This window comes from Crinia signifera, chromosome 6 (genome assembly GCF_055691185.1).
Source record: "Crinia signifera chromosome 6, ASM5569118v1, whole genome shotgun sequence".
Classification (NCBI taxonomy): domain Eukaryota; kingdom Metazoa; phylum Chordata; class Amphibia; order Anura; family Myobatrachidae; genus Crinia; species Crinia signifera.
Window position 1 is genome coordinate 281722068 of NC_139222.1, and position 16872 is coordinate 281738939.

Below are 16872 nucleotides of genomic sequence, written 5' to 3' on the forward strand. Positions count from 1 at the left end.
TCGCATTGCTGTCCGAGTGTCGGACCTCAGTGCCTTATCTTGTTGTCCTCCTTACCTGGTATTTCATGAGGACCGAGCGGAGCTTCGCCCCAGTTGTCTTTCCTCCCTAAGGCTGTGACAGCTTTTCATATCAATCAACCGATTGTGGATCTGGCTTCTCTTGCGGAAGACCCTGACTCCAAGCTGCTGGATGGGGTCCGGGCACTCCGCATTTATGTGGACAGAACAGCGGCTTTCTGCGAGTCAGATGCCCTGTTTGACCTTAATGATGCTGCTAAGTCCGGTTGGTTGGCTTCCAAGCAGACTTTGGCTCGGTGGATTCACCTGACCATACGCCAGGCTTATGTGGCAGCCTCTTGGCCTCCACCTTCTTCCATTTCCGCACATTGCATTCGCTCTGTGGGACCCTCTTGGGTGGCTGCCCTTGTGTTGTTCATTCAGCAGCTCTGCTGTGCTGCTTCTTGGTCGGGTCGGAAGACTTTTGTTTGACAGTTAAGGGTACACATTGCACAATATGCAGGATTTGGCGTAGAAAGGACAAATCGTGCCGATGTCGTTCTGGTGTGTACTTTGCCTAATCCCAATGTTGTTGGTGCATGGGCCCCAGGTGGCTGCGCCAGGCCACCCATATTACAGTGCGCCACTGCTGGGCCCTACAAGTCTGGCGACACACTGGGGATTTTCCCAGTGTGTTAGTCTGACGCTGCCTCTAAAGCTCATACATCGGCCGTCACGTAAACACTGAAAGATATAACGCGCGACTCTGAAAATGACCCCATGATGCGTGCAGTAGAGTGTACACACTAGAACAGGCATGTCCAAATTGTGGCCCTCCAGCTGTTGTGAAACTACACATCCCAGCAGGCCTTGCCATAGTTTTAGCATTCCCTAATAGCAAAACTGTGGCAAGGCATGATGGGACTTGTAGTTTCACAACAGCTGGAGGGCCGTGGTTTGGTCATGCCTGCACTAGAGGACGTGCCTGATATGTCGGAATGATGCACCTGGTATACCGACATAGACCCTTATTCTGGGTAACTCGCAAAGGCAAATTCCTTCTCAAATGGACAAAACCATGTGCATTGCAGGTGGGGCGGATGTAACATGTGCAGAGAGAATTAGATTTGGGTGAGTTATTTTGTTTCTGTGCAGGGAAAATACTGACTGCTTTATTCATATACAGCAATATAGTTCTCACTTTGAAGTAAAACCCCACCCAAATCTAATTCTCTCTGCACAAGTTACATCTGCCCCACCTGCAGTGCACATGGTTTTGTACATTTGAGAATGAATTTGCCTTTGCAGTGAACCAGAATAAGGGCCATATTGTATACCTACCTACATGACCCATTCCAGGGCTGCCACCCCAGCCACTGCCAAACACCACAGTCCGGGACTTGCTGGTAGTAGGTGCATACCTCCCAACTTCTGTGTTGGGGAAATAGGGACACTATAACGTCTGAAAGGGGGCGGGGCTTATGCAAATGAGGTTGCAGCTTATGCTAATTAGCCGCGACCTCATTTTCATACCAGAATAGACGCTGTGCGTCTATTCTATTAGATTGGGGGGTCTCCCAACTGCCACCCCCCGCAGCTGGACAATGCCTGCCGAGGGTGGGACAGTGGGACAGGACCCGAAAATCGGGACTGTCCCGCTGTAATCGTGACAGTTGGGAGGTATGTAGGTGTGTCTCCCCTATTAGAATTTTGGATTGTATGCTGCCCCACATCAGCAACTGTCCCTGACAAGGAAGTCCAGGAACAGAGCATGCGGTCCCTCCTGGAATGGGTCATGTTGGGAGGAATGTCATAGGGTCATGTAACAATATAGAAAGGAAGCGCGTAGCATTCATATATTCAGTGAGGTTTATTTCTCAGTATATACAACAGTGATGCTTGGAAGGAGATCATCATGGAAGAGTCCAGTAAATCAAGGTAAATTGTAGGTACGTTACCGAGCCAGGATTGTCCTTATAGGACTGTTAGTCCTTGTATGCCTTATTGTACTATTATAGTGGTCAGGATGTAGCGTTGCCCATAGCAACCATTGAGCTTAGAGATGTAATTATCTATAAACGTATAATGTACACATAAAGCTACATGGCAATGTCCGTACGCCCAGGATCACGCCCAGCGTCCGCCCTGTTTGGCGCTGGAAAGTCAGTAATTGATCCCAGTTACGACAGGCTGGTACAGTTTCGTCACCTCTGATCCATCATATCCATATAACCAAGGTGGGCAGAGTCTGTCCCCATCTGCCAGACTGCCAGTGCCGGTGTAGTGGGGACGGGCTCCCCCTAATCCTGGATCTTTGCGTACATGTCGTCAATCTGACTCTTGAAGTGTTTGGCAACTTCCGCTCTTTTGGCTTTTAGCGTGGGCGTCAATAATCCGTTTTCCACAGACAGCATTTCGGGGTGAATGTAAAGATCCTTCACCTATAACAGACGCAATAAAGCCGTGAATACGCTAATAATGTTTTACCGCTAAGTAAAACAATAATGGGCCTGATTCAGTAGCCGTTGTTGTTGTGCGAGTAATCGCAAAACTGCAAATGTCGACTGCACATAATACTAGAAGCCCCCTGGGTGTGTAGGAGCAGTGGCGCCATCTTTTTGGTTGTGTGATGTCACACTGCCCCCAGAAAAACAGTCCGGACCTGCGTGTGTTGCTGGCCAGTGCCCCCACAATGCTGAGTCAATGCCCCCTGTCGTCCCTTACACCGCAGTTGCATTTTTTGCGATGCACTTGTAGTTTAATGCCTCTCGCTGGCGCAATCACGCATGCGCAGATCAGCATTTTTTGCTACCTGCGATCATCACTGAATTAGGCCCACCATGTTAATGTAGTCATGGGGGGAAATTTACTAAGATAGGATTTCTATTTCAGATGGGATGTTGCTATAGGCAACCATTCAGATACTGTCTATTGTTGTCTAGATGAAGGTCCTATAATAAATAAGATATTCTGATTTGTTGCCCATAGCAACATCCGATATAAAATAAAACGGTATTTGTGTACTAGCACGGCGCCCCGATTATTATTTGCCCGATTTTTTAATCGAATCGCATATCGCATGCCATACACCCGATGGCATGCGATGCGACACGATTTTTGCCCCCTATACGATGAAACATTGTGTAAGCACCTTAAAGGGTGTTTTTAAGCACCGAAATGGGTGCTTACAATGTTAAATGCACCCCCACGCCACCCCCCCACTATAAACGTGAACCCGAAGCGTGGCGAGCGCAGCGAGCCCACAAGGGTCGGCGGTGCGCGTCCTACGACCTTTTCATACTCCCACTTTCCACGTCGGCGTGGAGTTGAGAATAGAAAATGTGGCGAGCACAGCGACCAACCGAGCCCGAAGCGTGGCGGATACCTGTGAAGCCAGCGAGGGGATGCGTATAGCTGTGAAGGTATCCGCGTGCGCTCGCCACACTTTCTATTCTCAACTCTACTCTGGGGTATGAAAAGGTCGTAGGACACGTACCGCCGCCCCTCGCGGCCTCGCTGCGCTCGCCACGCTTCGGGTTCACGTTTATAGTGGGGGGGGGGGGCGTGGGGGTGCATTTAACCATTGTAAGCACCCATTAGGGTGCTTATACAATTTATAATCGCATCGCATTGTATGGCATTGTACAACATCGGCCGATATCGCGTCGCATCGCATACCATCGCATGCGATATGGTCTGCGGTGCGATGGGCGCCGTGCTAGTACACAAGTACCAATAAAACTCCCATCTTAATAAATTTACCCCGTGGTATCCAGAGTTGGGTTTTTACCTAACCACAGTCTCTATTTAATCATCACAGAAGCGAACTAGATCCCGTGTTCCACGCACCTGTTCGAAGGACTTGAGCCCGGCTTGTTTTCCTACTTTAATCATATCCTCTAGAATCGCTTTCTTCACGGCCTGGGGGAAAAATATAGATTTACATCACAGATGTCCAACAAATCATATCTGAGCGAAGTTATATACATTGTGCATCACATATATGATATTTCATTCTTTACAGCAGTCAGGCAACAGAATCACAACACATACAGAAGGGGTTGAGGTTCTGGTTAGGCACTAGGGGGAGGTTAGGGTTAGTCTGCGGAAGGGGAGGTTAGGGTTAGGCTGCAGGAGGGGAGGTTAGGGTTAGGCTATAGGTGGAGAGGTTAGGGTTAGGCTGCAGGGGGAGGTTAGGGTTAGGCTGCGGGAGGGGAGGTTAGGGTTAGGCTGCAGGAGGGGAGGTTAGGGTTAGGCTGCGGGAGGGGAGGTTAGGGTTAGGCTGCGGGAGGGGAGGTTAGGGTTAGGCTGTAGGAGGGGAGGTTAGGGTTAGGCTGCAGGAGGGGAGGTTAGGGTTAGGCTGCAGGAAGGAAGTTTAGAATTTGGCTGCAGGAGGGGAGGTTAGGGTTAGGCTGCAGGAGGGGAGGTTAGGGTTAGGCTGCAGGAGGGGAGGGTTAGGATGCAGGAGGGGAGGTTAGGGTTAGGCTGCAGGAGGGGAGGTTAGGGTTAGGCTGCAGGAGGGGAGGTTAGGGTTAGGCTGCAGGAGGGGAGGGTTAGGATGCAGGAGGGGAGGTTAGGGTTAGGCTGCAGGAGGGGAGGTTAGGGTTAGGCTGCAGGAGGGGAGGTTAGTGTTAGGCTGCAGGAGGGGAGGTTAGGGTTAGGCTGCAGGAGGGGAGGGTTAGGATGCAGGAGGGGAGGTTAGGGTTAGGCTGCAGGAGGGGAGGTTAGGGTTAGGCTGCAGGAGGGGAGGTTAAGGTTAGGCTGCAGGAGGGGAGGGTTAGGATGCAGGAGGGGAGGTTAGGGTTAGGCTGCAGGAGGTTAGGGTTAGGCTGCAGGAGGGGAGGTTAGGGTTAGGCTGCAGGAGGGGAGGTTAGGGTAAGGCTGCAGGAGGGGAGGTTAGGATTAGGCTGCAGGAGGGGAGGTTAGGGTTAGGCTGCAGGAGGGGAGGTTAGGGTTAGGCTGCGGGAGGTGAGGTTAGGACTAGAGGTAGGGGTAAAATATTCACTGGGATGCCGCTGTTTCATTGGGAGCCATGACTATGGTAACGCACTTCAGGGCAAAGCACATTATCACCCGCCAGGTCAGCTCACTTCACTTATCTCTGGGAGATTTCCCACTCTTCCGGGAGGCCGGGAGCACCACGCAATTTTCAGGAGCCTTGTGGCCAAACCGGGGGCTGTAGGCAAGTACTATATGGCTGAGGGGTGCTTAGAGACCTGTTGAGTCTTGGTACTCAGCATTGCCATATGCCCACGTGAATGCAGGAGCCCTCTGCAGACGCTGAGCACAGTCCCACTTTGCAGTCTGTCCCCCAAATAGGCCGAGGTACTTAGCAGCCACCCTTCACGCCTGCGCGGAGCCCCCTGTTCATATTACCTAGCACAATGCATTGATAAATACCAGCCGGTATGGCTTACTTACATTATGGATGCAGAGTTCATCAAAGGAGGCCCGAACACCAAGTTTCGCTGCAAAGTCTGGCAGGACCTCTGGATCGGGGATCACAACTCCCACCAGGCAGGACTGAGGAAGGAGAATGAGCATTACATGGTTATATATTCTGTCTTGCAGAGTATAACAGAACTCTTGGGTCGTGTTTAGAGATAGTTGCCTGTACTGTAATATCTATGTCCGTGAGCGAGTCTTATGATACGAGTACCTTGAAATCCGGGGTAAGGATGCGGCCAAAGCACCAAGTAAGTGCAGATTAACAATGAAGTTTAGGGAGATATTGAGGCTGATAGTGTAGGTGGGTGTACACACCCACAAGGCACTGGCCACACTAGTCCTGACATTGCAGGATTATACAATGTCAGGGAATAGGTCTTGATTATCTGACTGTCTGGAGTAATCCCAGATGGCCACACCCACACATTACTGGTCACACCTACATGACACTGACCACACCCACACAGCAATGATCACACCCACATAGCACTGGCCACTCCCACACAGCACTATTCACAACCAAATGGCAATGACCACACCCACATAGCAATGGCTCTGTGAACACTGACCACACTTACCTGGTAATCACCACACCCACACAACATTGGTCTCATTAAATCCCATTGTTATCTCAGAATGAGTAAAAGTTTTTTTTGTTTTTTTTTACTTAATTTAATCTATTCTTTTGTTTTTGCAAAATTAATTTTATATTTGCAGAGAATAACGTACCAACCTGTAAACCTTACGCCTAACTGCTTTCTGCCAAGTATTGCCATAGCAACTCAATATTGTTATAGGTGTTACAGTAAGTGTTTTTTATAATTGTTGTGATAAGCGGAGTAATGGTAGTGTCAGCCCTGGCAGAGATGCTCAAATCATCTGCTTCTAAGTGGTTCTCAAATCGGGGTGTTGAATTGGCTCAATAATTTGGTAAAGACTCTTGCCTAAAAAGAATGAAGCTGGGTTGACATAAGCGACATTATAAGCTATAGTGAATGATATATCAGAAACAGAATGGTCGCTGAATGGGACAATTTCATGGTCAACCGCGGTGTAGATACTGCAACAAAAACGATACATTGCGCTGTCGTTCTGTGGATCAATTTTAGTGTGTTCCAAACTTATTCACCGAACCCATTGCAAACTCACTCACCAGAGCACAGAGCCATTGCACATTCACTCAACGAAATCTTTGCACACTCATTCACCGGAGCCATTGCAAACTCATTCACCGGAGCCATTGCAAACTCACTCACCAGAGCACAGAGCCATTGGAAACTCATTCATTGGAGGCATTGTACACTCACTCACCAGAGCCATTGCAAACTCACTCACCGGAGCACAGAGCCATTGCACACTCACTCACCAGAGCCATTGCAAACTCAATCACCAGAGCACAGAGCCATTGCAAACTCATTCACCGGAGGCATTGCAAACTCATTCACCGGAGCCATTGCACACTCACTCACCAGATCACAGAGCCATTGCACACTCATTCACCAGATCACAGAGCCATTGCACACTCATTCACCAGAGCCATTGCAAACGCACTCACCGGAGGCATTGCACACTCACTCACCACAGCCATTGCAAACTCACTCACCACAGCCATTGCAAACTCACTCACCACAGCCATTGCAAACTCACTCACCACAGCCATTGCAAACTCACTCACCAGAGCCAATGCACACTCACTCACCAGAGCCATTGCAAACTCAATCACCAGAGCACAGAGCCATTGCACACTCACTCACCAGAGCCATTGCAAACTTATTCACCGGAGGCATTGCAAACTCATTCACCGGAGCCATTGCACACTCACTCACCAGATCACAGAGCCATTGCACACTCATTCACCAGATCACAGAGCCATTGCACACTCATTCACCAGAGCCATTGGAAACTCATTCACCGAAGTCATTGCAAACTCACTCACCAGAGCCATTGCAAATTCATTCTCTGGAGCCATTGCAAACACATTCACCAGAGCCATTGCACACTCACTCACCAGAGCCATTGCACACTCACTCACCAGAGCCATTACAAACACATTCCCTACAGACATTGCACACTCACTCACCATAGGCATTGCACATTCATTCACCTGAGCCATTGCACACTCATTTAGCGGAGCCATTGCACACTCATTCACCGGAGCCATTGCACACTCATTCCATATTGTCCCCAACGTCCCTATGGTCTACGGTGTGTCCTTACTTACCCGGAGGCTGTCTCCGTGTACAAACACCTGAGCGACTGGCGCACTCGTCACATACACGTTCTCGATCTTCTCTGGGGCGATGTACTCTCCCTGCGCCAGCTTAAAGATGTTCTTCTTCCTGTCAACTATCTTCAGGGTCCCGTTCTGAGAAGACGACACAAATAAGTTATCTGTAGCTACGTTCTCTGCTTAATGTTTTTGCCTCTTTCTTACGGTCACTAGGTCAACGGACTTTAGGTCGACATGCATTGAGTTGACCACTGAAGGTCCACAGGGCTTAGGTTGACACCTGAAAAACGTCGACATGGCTTAGGCCAACAGGTTTGGAAGGTCGACAATCAAAAGTAAAAGAGAGGCGGTATTTCACAACCTACCATCCATTATGGCGCGGTGGGAAAACATAATAGTGTGCAGAGTGCAGTGCCCATTTGACCATGTCGATAATGTCAACACTTCATGTTGACATTTTGACTGTCAACCTTGCCCTTGTTGACCTAATTATTGTGTTGACCTTCCAACCCGGTTCGACCTAAGCCACGTCGACCTGTTTCAGGTGTCAACATGTTGATAACAATCCAATTTTACAACATTCTGGTGTTGACATTCTGAATGTAGACATATCATACTACACCCCCTATGCTCGCATGGGTGGGGATCGTGGGGTTGACAGTAATAAAGTTGACCCCCAAAATGTTGACATGTACATGCCCGACACTGGGAAAAAGCGGACACAAGGTCGATATAGAAATGTTTGACACATGGAAATGCTGACACGGAAATGGTTGACAGTTGAAAATGTCAACACTTTTTTTGTGTCAGTGTTGACACCTGAGCATCTGGACCACCAATTAATGCTCGCCCCGCTTTGTTACAGGTCGCCGTTCCTTACTGGAGTTCAGGTGGGAATGTGGGAAGGTATGCGGTCGTTAGGACAACAGTGTCTGGTCGACGGGCAGTAGGTCAATACATGAAAAAGGTTGACGCAAGCAAAAGGTCGGCATGAAAAAGATCGCCGTTAGTTTTTCACGGGTTTTTTTTCTTCAAAAAAAGTATTTTCATACTTTACCATCCAAATAAATGTGAAGGGGAAATATATTGGTGTGCTGAGGGCAGCGAGCCATGCAAGGGGACGTGGTACACTTAAACGGTGGTCATGCCGACCTATGTCGACATAGACACACAAAAACATTCAAAAACGCATGTCGACCCTTTCCATGTGACCTAATGCAAGTTGAACTTTTTCATGTGTTCACCTACTGCCTGTCGACCAATAATGGTCGACCAAATAACTGTCGACATAAAATATGTTGACAATCCCCAAAAATCTTAAAAAGTTTGGCATGAGTTCTTCATGTGTCAATCATTGCCATGCCAACCTTTTGAATACTTTGACATTGTGCATGTTGACCAAATGGTGTCGACTGTTGGTGTAGACACCGTCGACTATCATCCAGACCTCACTGGTATATATTATACAACGTTGCACTTTGGAGGCATGCTAGCCAGTAATCGGACAATGTTCTAATTCCCGGAGAAGCGTCCGAGTGCTGAGTATTTATCGGATTACGGTAACAGTTCTGAGAACATCCCCGGCCCGTCCTCTGCGTCAACACCGCCATCTACGTGTGTTATATGGCTCCACTCTCCTCGTTCCTGGTAACTGGTCACAGGACAGCGCTGGATCAATCGGTGTCATTTCCATTCATTTGATTCTCATTTCGGTTAATGTTTCACTGATCACTAAACCAGAGACAGCGCCGGCTCCCAGGGACGTGATTAGTCTCCCAGCGGGTGCCCGGCCTGGATTTATTTACTGAACTAAATTGGTCTTGAGGGGCCTGTAATCCCTGCATGAGTTCAACACCAGGCAGGACTTGTATTGCCTATTCATTATAGACATGTCACATGTGAGGTTTGGTTTCATATTATCAATCATTATCGGCGACTTGGGTGACATGGGGTCCCCTCGTTACATCACCCACTCAGGAAATATCTGCTCTTACATTCATATCTCAGGATTTGGGAGTTTTCTTCTTTGAATGACCTCTGAGAACAGAGCTGGATTTGTCAAAATAAGCAAATTAGCTGCAGGCCCAGGGTGGAGCAATTTCGGAGGCGGTGTTGAAATATGGTCATTTCATTTACATTACCTCTTTATTATGTTCACTTTTAGTTAATTTTTTTTTTTTTTTTTGCTTTTACCACTAGTTTTTCCTGGTAATAATAATAATATTCACCTCTCCATTTTCCTGGAGATTTGACCATGCATTAGTGAGAAGTGAGCATGGTTTGGGACGATAGCCATGTTTTCAGAGACAGGTACCCTAGGCTCCCACCTTACACAACTGTGTTATGCAGGGTACACACCACGACGACCCGCTCGCGATGCACATCGTGAGCGGGTCGTCAGTGTCTCGTCTGACCCGCTCACGGTGAAGCGGGGGGGGGGGCACGACCCGCTCACGATGTGCACCGTGAGCGGGTCCGATCCGATGGCGACCCGCACCCGGCTGTATGTTCGTTATTCAGATCCAACCTGCAGCAGGTAGGATCTGAATAACGACCGACCCGCGGGACCGCGCATCGGATCGGTATCGGTCCACACCAGGACAGAAAAGGGCCCAATCACCACACAATCTACATCCAATTGGTCGGAATTGGATCTAGATTGAGGGGATCGGGCCCTAGTCTTCCTGGTGTGTACCCAGCATTAGGCTCAGAGACGTGCGGTGAGGTAAATGGCTGAGGAGTTCCTGGCAAGTACCAGAGCCAGATTTACACACAATATATGAGCCACGGGGTACATACCAGCATCATACACATGTGCAGCAGTATACACTGCTGGAGATTCGCTGAGTTTTGATAAGAGATGTGCAGAAAAGGTAACCAGACCTGCCATACACTCTTTACTCCAGAGTTTTGACTATAAAAAGGATTAGAATAATAAAAATAAGATATTTTTATATATTCTTTGTATTTTTGACATACTTTATAAAATCAAAACTCTAACCGTAACGTATACTTTAGTATGATAGGAAAGGCGTGCCTCACCTGCCTCACCCCACCTCATGCGACTGGTTAGACTACAGTGCTGTGAATTATACTGTGGAACATTGCTTATCTTTTTTTTTGCGCGGGGGGGTCAGGGATGCCACACGATTTTCGGGAGACTCCCAGCCGATCCGGGAGAGTTTGTCCATATCCTAACTGTCATTTTTCAAACACAGGGGCAGATGTATTAAGCCTTGGAGAGAAATAAAGCGGAGATAAAGTAGAAAGTGATAACGCACCAGCCAATCAGCTGAAAAATGACAGTTAGGAGTTAGCTTGCTGGTGCATTACCACCCTCGACTTTAGCCCCACTTCATCTCTTCTCTGGGCTTAATACATCTGTCTGTAACATGGCAGTTACGTGCTGACTGGCTGGTAATTTATCTCTCTCCACTTTATCTCTCTCCAAGTCTTAGTACATAGACCCCACAGTATGGGATAAGCACCTGGTTATGTGCTGTAGAGCGGGAGTATGCTCATCCAAATCTGGGGTTGTTCCAATGCGATCTGAAAAGAGGGCAGGGTCATGAGAGGGTGGGCTTGAACTCAAGTGAAGGGGCGTGGCCTACCACAGTGACCCTCCCTTTTTGTTATTTTTGAGTGCCCAGTGAAACGGTAGACGCCATTTCAGAGATCATAGGCTGCTTTGCAGAGTTGAGCAGTGATGATCACCAGCTCCCCCAACTGTCCCCCTCCCCCCCCTCTGTGACCCTATGGGGGACATCGGGACAGTCTGCAGTTAGCGGGACGGTTGGTAGGTTAAGACAAACGCAATGTCCCCTCACTCTCATTAGCATATATACTGAGCAGTAGTTAAGGAGAAAATGGACAGTGTTATCTAATATAAGGGGTGGTGGTAAAGGTTGGACTTGATGTACCATGTACTAGGGATGGCCACCGACCATCGATGATTCAAAATCATTGAAACCAGATGGTTCCCGTCAACTGATGGCACAGAAAAACCGATGTTTTGCTGTTGTTTTTTTTTTTTTTTTAAAGTGCCGGGACATGGAGCATAGCCCCACCCCAACTCCCGTTAAGCCCTGTCCGACGTTACGATTGGCCCAGGGGCCAGTCAGTCAGAGAAAATGGATGACCATCGATAGGTAAAACTATCGATGGTCATCCATTACATAGTTTATTCCTATCAATGGCTGGTTGCAGTATCAATATCGATGACCATCCCTACCATGTACACCTTTGGACAGTTCATCTCTGGAGTTTCCCACCTCTCTGCCTAGCCAAAAGCACATGGCTCAAACAGCTACATTTATTTATTTATTATCAGTTTCTTATATAGCGCACACATATTCAACAGCGCTGTACAGAGAATATTTCAACACTCACATCAGTCCCTGCCCCAGTGGAGCTTACAATCTATATTCTCTACCACATGTACACGCACATACAGACATTCTAGGGTTAATTTTGTTGGGAGCCAATTAACCTACCAGTATATTTTTTGGAATGTGGGAGGAAACCAGAGTACACGGATGAAACCCATGCAAGTACGGGGAGACTATACAAACTCCACACAGTTAGGGCCATGGTGGGGATAGCACCCATGACCTCAGTGCTGTGAGGCAGTAATGTAACCACTACACCGTCCGTACTGCCCCGTATATATCAGTGGCGTAACTATAGCACCGCAGCCCCACCACCGCGGGGGGGCGCTGTGCATATGGGGGCGCCGGGGGCTGCGGTGCTATAGTTACACCTCCCCCCAATCCCCCGCAGGCTTACCGATTTCGCTGGTCCCGGCGGCACTGTTCTTCTGCTGAGGACCACCACAAAATGGCCTCCCCATATAGCACACAGTTCTCTGAAACTGTCTGCTGTATTTTGTGGTGGTCCTCAGCAGAAGAACGGAGCCGCCATCCGTACTGCCCCATATATATAACACATGGTGGGGATAGAACCCATGACCTCAGTGCTGTGAGGCAGTAATTCTAACCATTACACCATCCGTACTGCCCTGTATATATATAACACATGGTGGGAATAGAACCCATAACCTCACTGCTGTGAGGCAGTAATGCTAACCATTACACCATCCGTACTGCCCCGTATATATAACACATGGTGGGGATAGAACCCATGACCTCAGCGCTGTGAGGGAGTAATGCTAACCATTACACTGTCCGTACTGCCCCGTTTATATAACACATGGTGGGAATAGAACCCATGACCTCAGTGCTGTGAGGCAGTAATGTAACCATTACACCGTCCGTACTGCCCCGTATATATAACACATGGTGGGGATAGAACCCATGACCTCAGCGCTGTGAGGCAGTAATGCTAACCATTACACCATCCGTACTGCCCCATATATATACCACATGGTGTGGATAGAATCCATGACCGCAGTGCTGTGAGGCAGTAATGCTAACCATTACACCGTCCGTACTGCCCCGTATATATAACACATGGTGGGAATAGAACCCATGACCTCAGCGATGTGAGGCAGTAATGCTAACCATTACACCATCCATACTGCCCCGTATATATACCCATAACACATGGTGGGGATAGAACCCATGACCTCAGCGCTGTGAGGCAGTAATGTAACCATTATACCATCCGTACTGCCCCGTATATATAACACATGGTGGGGATAGAACCCATGACCTCAGCGCTGTGAAGCAGTAATGCTAACCATTACACCGTCCGTACTGCCCCGTATATATAACACATGGTGGGAATAGAACCCATGACCTCAGCGCTGTGAGGCAGTAATGCTAACCATTACACCATCCGTACTGCCCGGTATATATATAACACATGGTGGGGATAGAACCCATGACCTCAGCACTGTGAGGCAGTAATGCTATAACCATTACACCATCCATACTGCCCCGTATATATACCCATAACACATGGTGGGGATAGAACCCATGACCTCAGCGCTGTGAGGCAGTAATGCTAACCATTACACCATCCGTACTGCCCCTTATATATAACACATGGTGGGGATAGAACCCATGACCTCAGCACTGTGAGGCAGTAATGCTATAACCATTACACCATCCATACTGCCCCGTATATATACCCATAACACATGGTGGGGATAGAACCCATGACCTCAGCGCTGTGAGGCAGTAATGCTAACCATTATACCATCCGTACTGCCCCGTATATATAACACATGGTGGGGATAGAACCCATGACCTCAGCGCTGTGAGGCAGTAATGTAACCATTATACCATCCGTACTGCCCCGTATATATAACACATGGTGGGGATAGAACCCATGACCTCAGCGCTGTGAAGCAGTAATGCTAACCATTACACCGTCCGTACTGCCCCGTATATATAACACATGGTGGGAATAGAACCCATGACCTCAGCGCTGTGAGGCAGTAATGCTAACCATTACACCATCCGTACTGCCCAGTATATATATAACACATGGTGGGGATAGAACCCATGACCTCAGCACTGTGAGGCAGTAATGCTATAACCATTACACCATCCATACTGCCCCGTATATATACCCATAACACATGGTGGGGATAGAACCCATGACCTCAGCGCTGTGAGGCAGTAATGTAACCATTATACCATCCGTACTGCCCCGTATATATAACACATGGTGGGGATAGAAATCATGACCTCAGTGCTGTGAAGCAGTAATGCTAACCATTACACCATCCGTACTGCCCCGTATATATAACACATGGTGGGAATAGAACCCATGACCTCAGTGCTGTGACGCAGTAATGCTAACCATTACACCATCCGTACTGCCCCGTATATATAACACATGGTGAGGATAGAACCCATGACCTCAGAGCTGTGAGGCAGTAATGTAACCATTACACCGTCCGTACTGCCCCGTTTATATAACACATGGTGGGGATAGAACCCATGACCTCAGCGCTGTGAGGCAGTAATGTAACCATTACACCATCCGTACCGCCCTGTATATATAACACATGGTGGGGATAGAACCCATGACATCAGCGCTGTGAGGCAGTAATGCTAACCATTACACCATCCGTACTGCCCCGTATATATAACACATGGTGGGGATAGAACCCATGACCTCAGTGCTGTGAGGCAGTAATGTAACCATTACACCGTCCGTACTGCCCCGTATATATAACACATGGTGGGGATAGAACCCATGACCTCAGTGCTGTGAAGCAGTAATGCTAACCACTACACCATCCGTACTTCCCTGTATATATAACACATGGTGAGGATAGAACCCATGACCTCAGTGCTGTGAGGCAGTAATGTAACCATTACACTGTCCGTACTGCCCTGTATATATAACACATGGTGAGGATAGAACCCATGACCTCAGAGCTGTGAGGCATTAATGTAACCATTACACCATCCGTACTGCCCCGTATATATAACACATGGTGGGGATAGAACCCATGACCTCAGTGCTGTGACGCAGTAATGCTAACCATTACACCATCCGTACTGCCCCGTATATATAACACATGGTGAGGATAGAACCCATGACCTCAGAGCTGTGAGGCAGTAATGTAACCATTACACCGTCCGTACTGCCCCGTTTATATAACACATGGTGGGGATAGAACCCATGACCTCAGCGCTGTGAGGCAGTAATGTAACCATTACACCATCCGTACCGCCCTGTATATATAACACATGGTGGGGATAGAACCCATGACATCAGCGCTGTGAGGCAGTAATGCTAACCATTACACCATCCGTACTGCCCCGTATATATAACACATGGTGGGGATAGAACCCATGACCTCAGTGCTGTGAGGCAGTAATGTAACCATTACACCGTCCGTACTGCCCCGTATATATAACACATGGTGGGGATAGAACCCATGACCTCAGTGCTGTGAAGCAGTAATGCTAACCACTACACCATCCGTACTTCCCTGTATATATAACACATGGTGAGGATAGAACCCATGACCTCAGTGCTGTGAGGCAGTAATGTAACCATTACACTGTCCGTACTGCCCTGTATATATAACACATGGTGAGGATAGAACCCATGACCTCAGAGCTGTGAGGCATTAATGTAACCATTACACCATCCGTACTACCCCAAATCATGGCAGCACAAATTTTGCTGCAGGTTTGCTAAATAGTGTAACACATAAGGCAGCATTGTATTACAAAAACCCATCCCACAACTCTAACATCTATGACCTAACAGTCTACCGATCAGTGCCAGGCCTACCTCTCTCTGCACATGTTACATCTGCCCCGCCTGCAAAGCAGCATAGTTTTGCCCATTTTGAGAATACATTTGCCCTGCGATCTAGTCGGAATTAATAAACTCTATCTTACGCACAGCTTTTGTAACTTATCCCTCATTTCTTCTCATTCCAGAGTGATGGGAAATAGAGAAGCACCACCCTTCCACCCAGTTCGGGAAACACATCACATGATAGACATTTGCTCAGGATAGCTCTGTAATACGTGGAGATTTTTACCCATTAGTGACTTACTTTAAGCCATTTTCCAATATCCCCAGTGTGCAGCCACCCCTCGTCATCCATTGCCTCTGCTGTCTTCTCTGGGTCTTTCAGGTACCCACCAAACACATTGGGGCCCTTGATGCAAATCTAGAACATAGAAACACAATGATGTACATGTATTAGCTAGGAAACAATACTAGATGTTCCACAGCCCGCTGCTGCATTCTGCAGACCTTGTGCAGAGGTGGATTTAGTATAACATTGGTAACTATTATGGGGGAACAAACCCCTCATGTTCTTAAGTTGACAGCTCTCCATCATAAACGTACCTCTCCTTCTCCGTTAGATGAGAAATAATTCATATCTACAACATCCACTAGTTTTATCAAATTACAAGGCAGCGGGGCCCCAACGTGACCTAGAAGGTAAAATATTATAGATTATGGTTGTTATTCTGCATTACATGACAATTTGTTGTATTATACTGTGTGCCTTATCACTAGCTTCTATTATGCAACAGATTTCCCTGACTGGAAATCTGTCTTGGTGTATCTTTATATGTGCTATGAGTGCACCAAAGGACATACCATCAGTGCACCAACAGACACACCGCCAGTGCACCAAGGGACGCAACCAGGGTGGAGGGTGGCAGTTCGGAGCAGTTTCCCCCCCTGGCTATATAAGGTAAGTGGAGGTGGAGGTAAGTGGAGGTGAGCGGAGGTTAAACCCCCCCCCC

At 48.0% G+C, this 16872-nt stretch overlaps 1 protein-coding gene across 2 annotated transcripts in view; it reads right to left on the minus strand.

The window, feature by feature from the left end:
• Positions 1-1852: 1852 nt before the first annotated feature.
• Positions 1853-16872, minus strand: part of ACSL5 (acyl-CoA synthetase long chain family member 5) — a 52310-nt gene continuing 37290 nt past the window's right edge. For both annotated transcript variants that reach the window (XM_083149819.1, XM_083149818.1), the window contains exons 16-21: positions 16466-16554; positions 16167-16283; positions 7667-7810; positions 5419-5520; positions 3847-3918; positions 1853-2438 (exon numbers count right to left, since the gene is read on the minus strand). In XM_083149819.1, the coding sequence (XP_083005945.1) occupies positions 2298-2438; positions 3847-3918; positions 5419-5520; positions 7667-7810; positions 16167-16283; positions 16466-16554 (665 nt within the window). In that variant the 3' untranslated portion in view covers positions 1853-2297. The remainder of the gene's footprint in view (positions 2439-3846; positions 3919-5418; positions 5521-7666; positions 7811-16166; positions 16284-16465; positions 16555-16872) is intronic.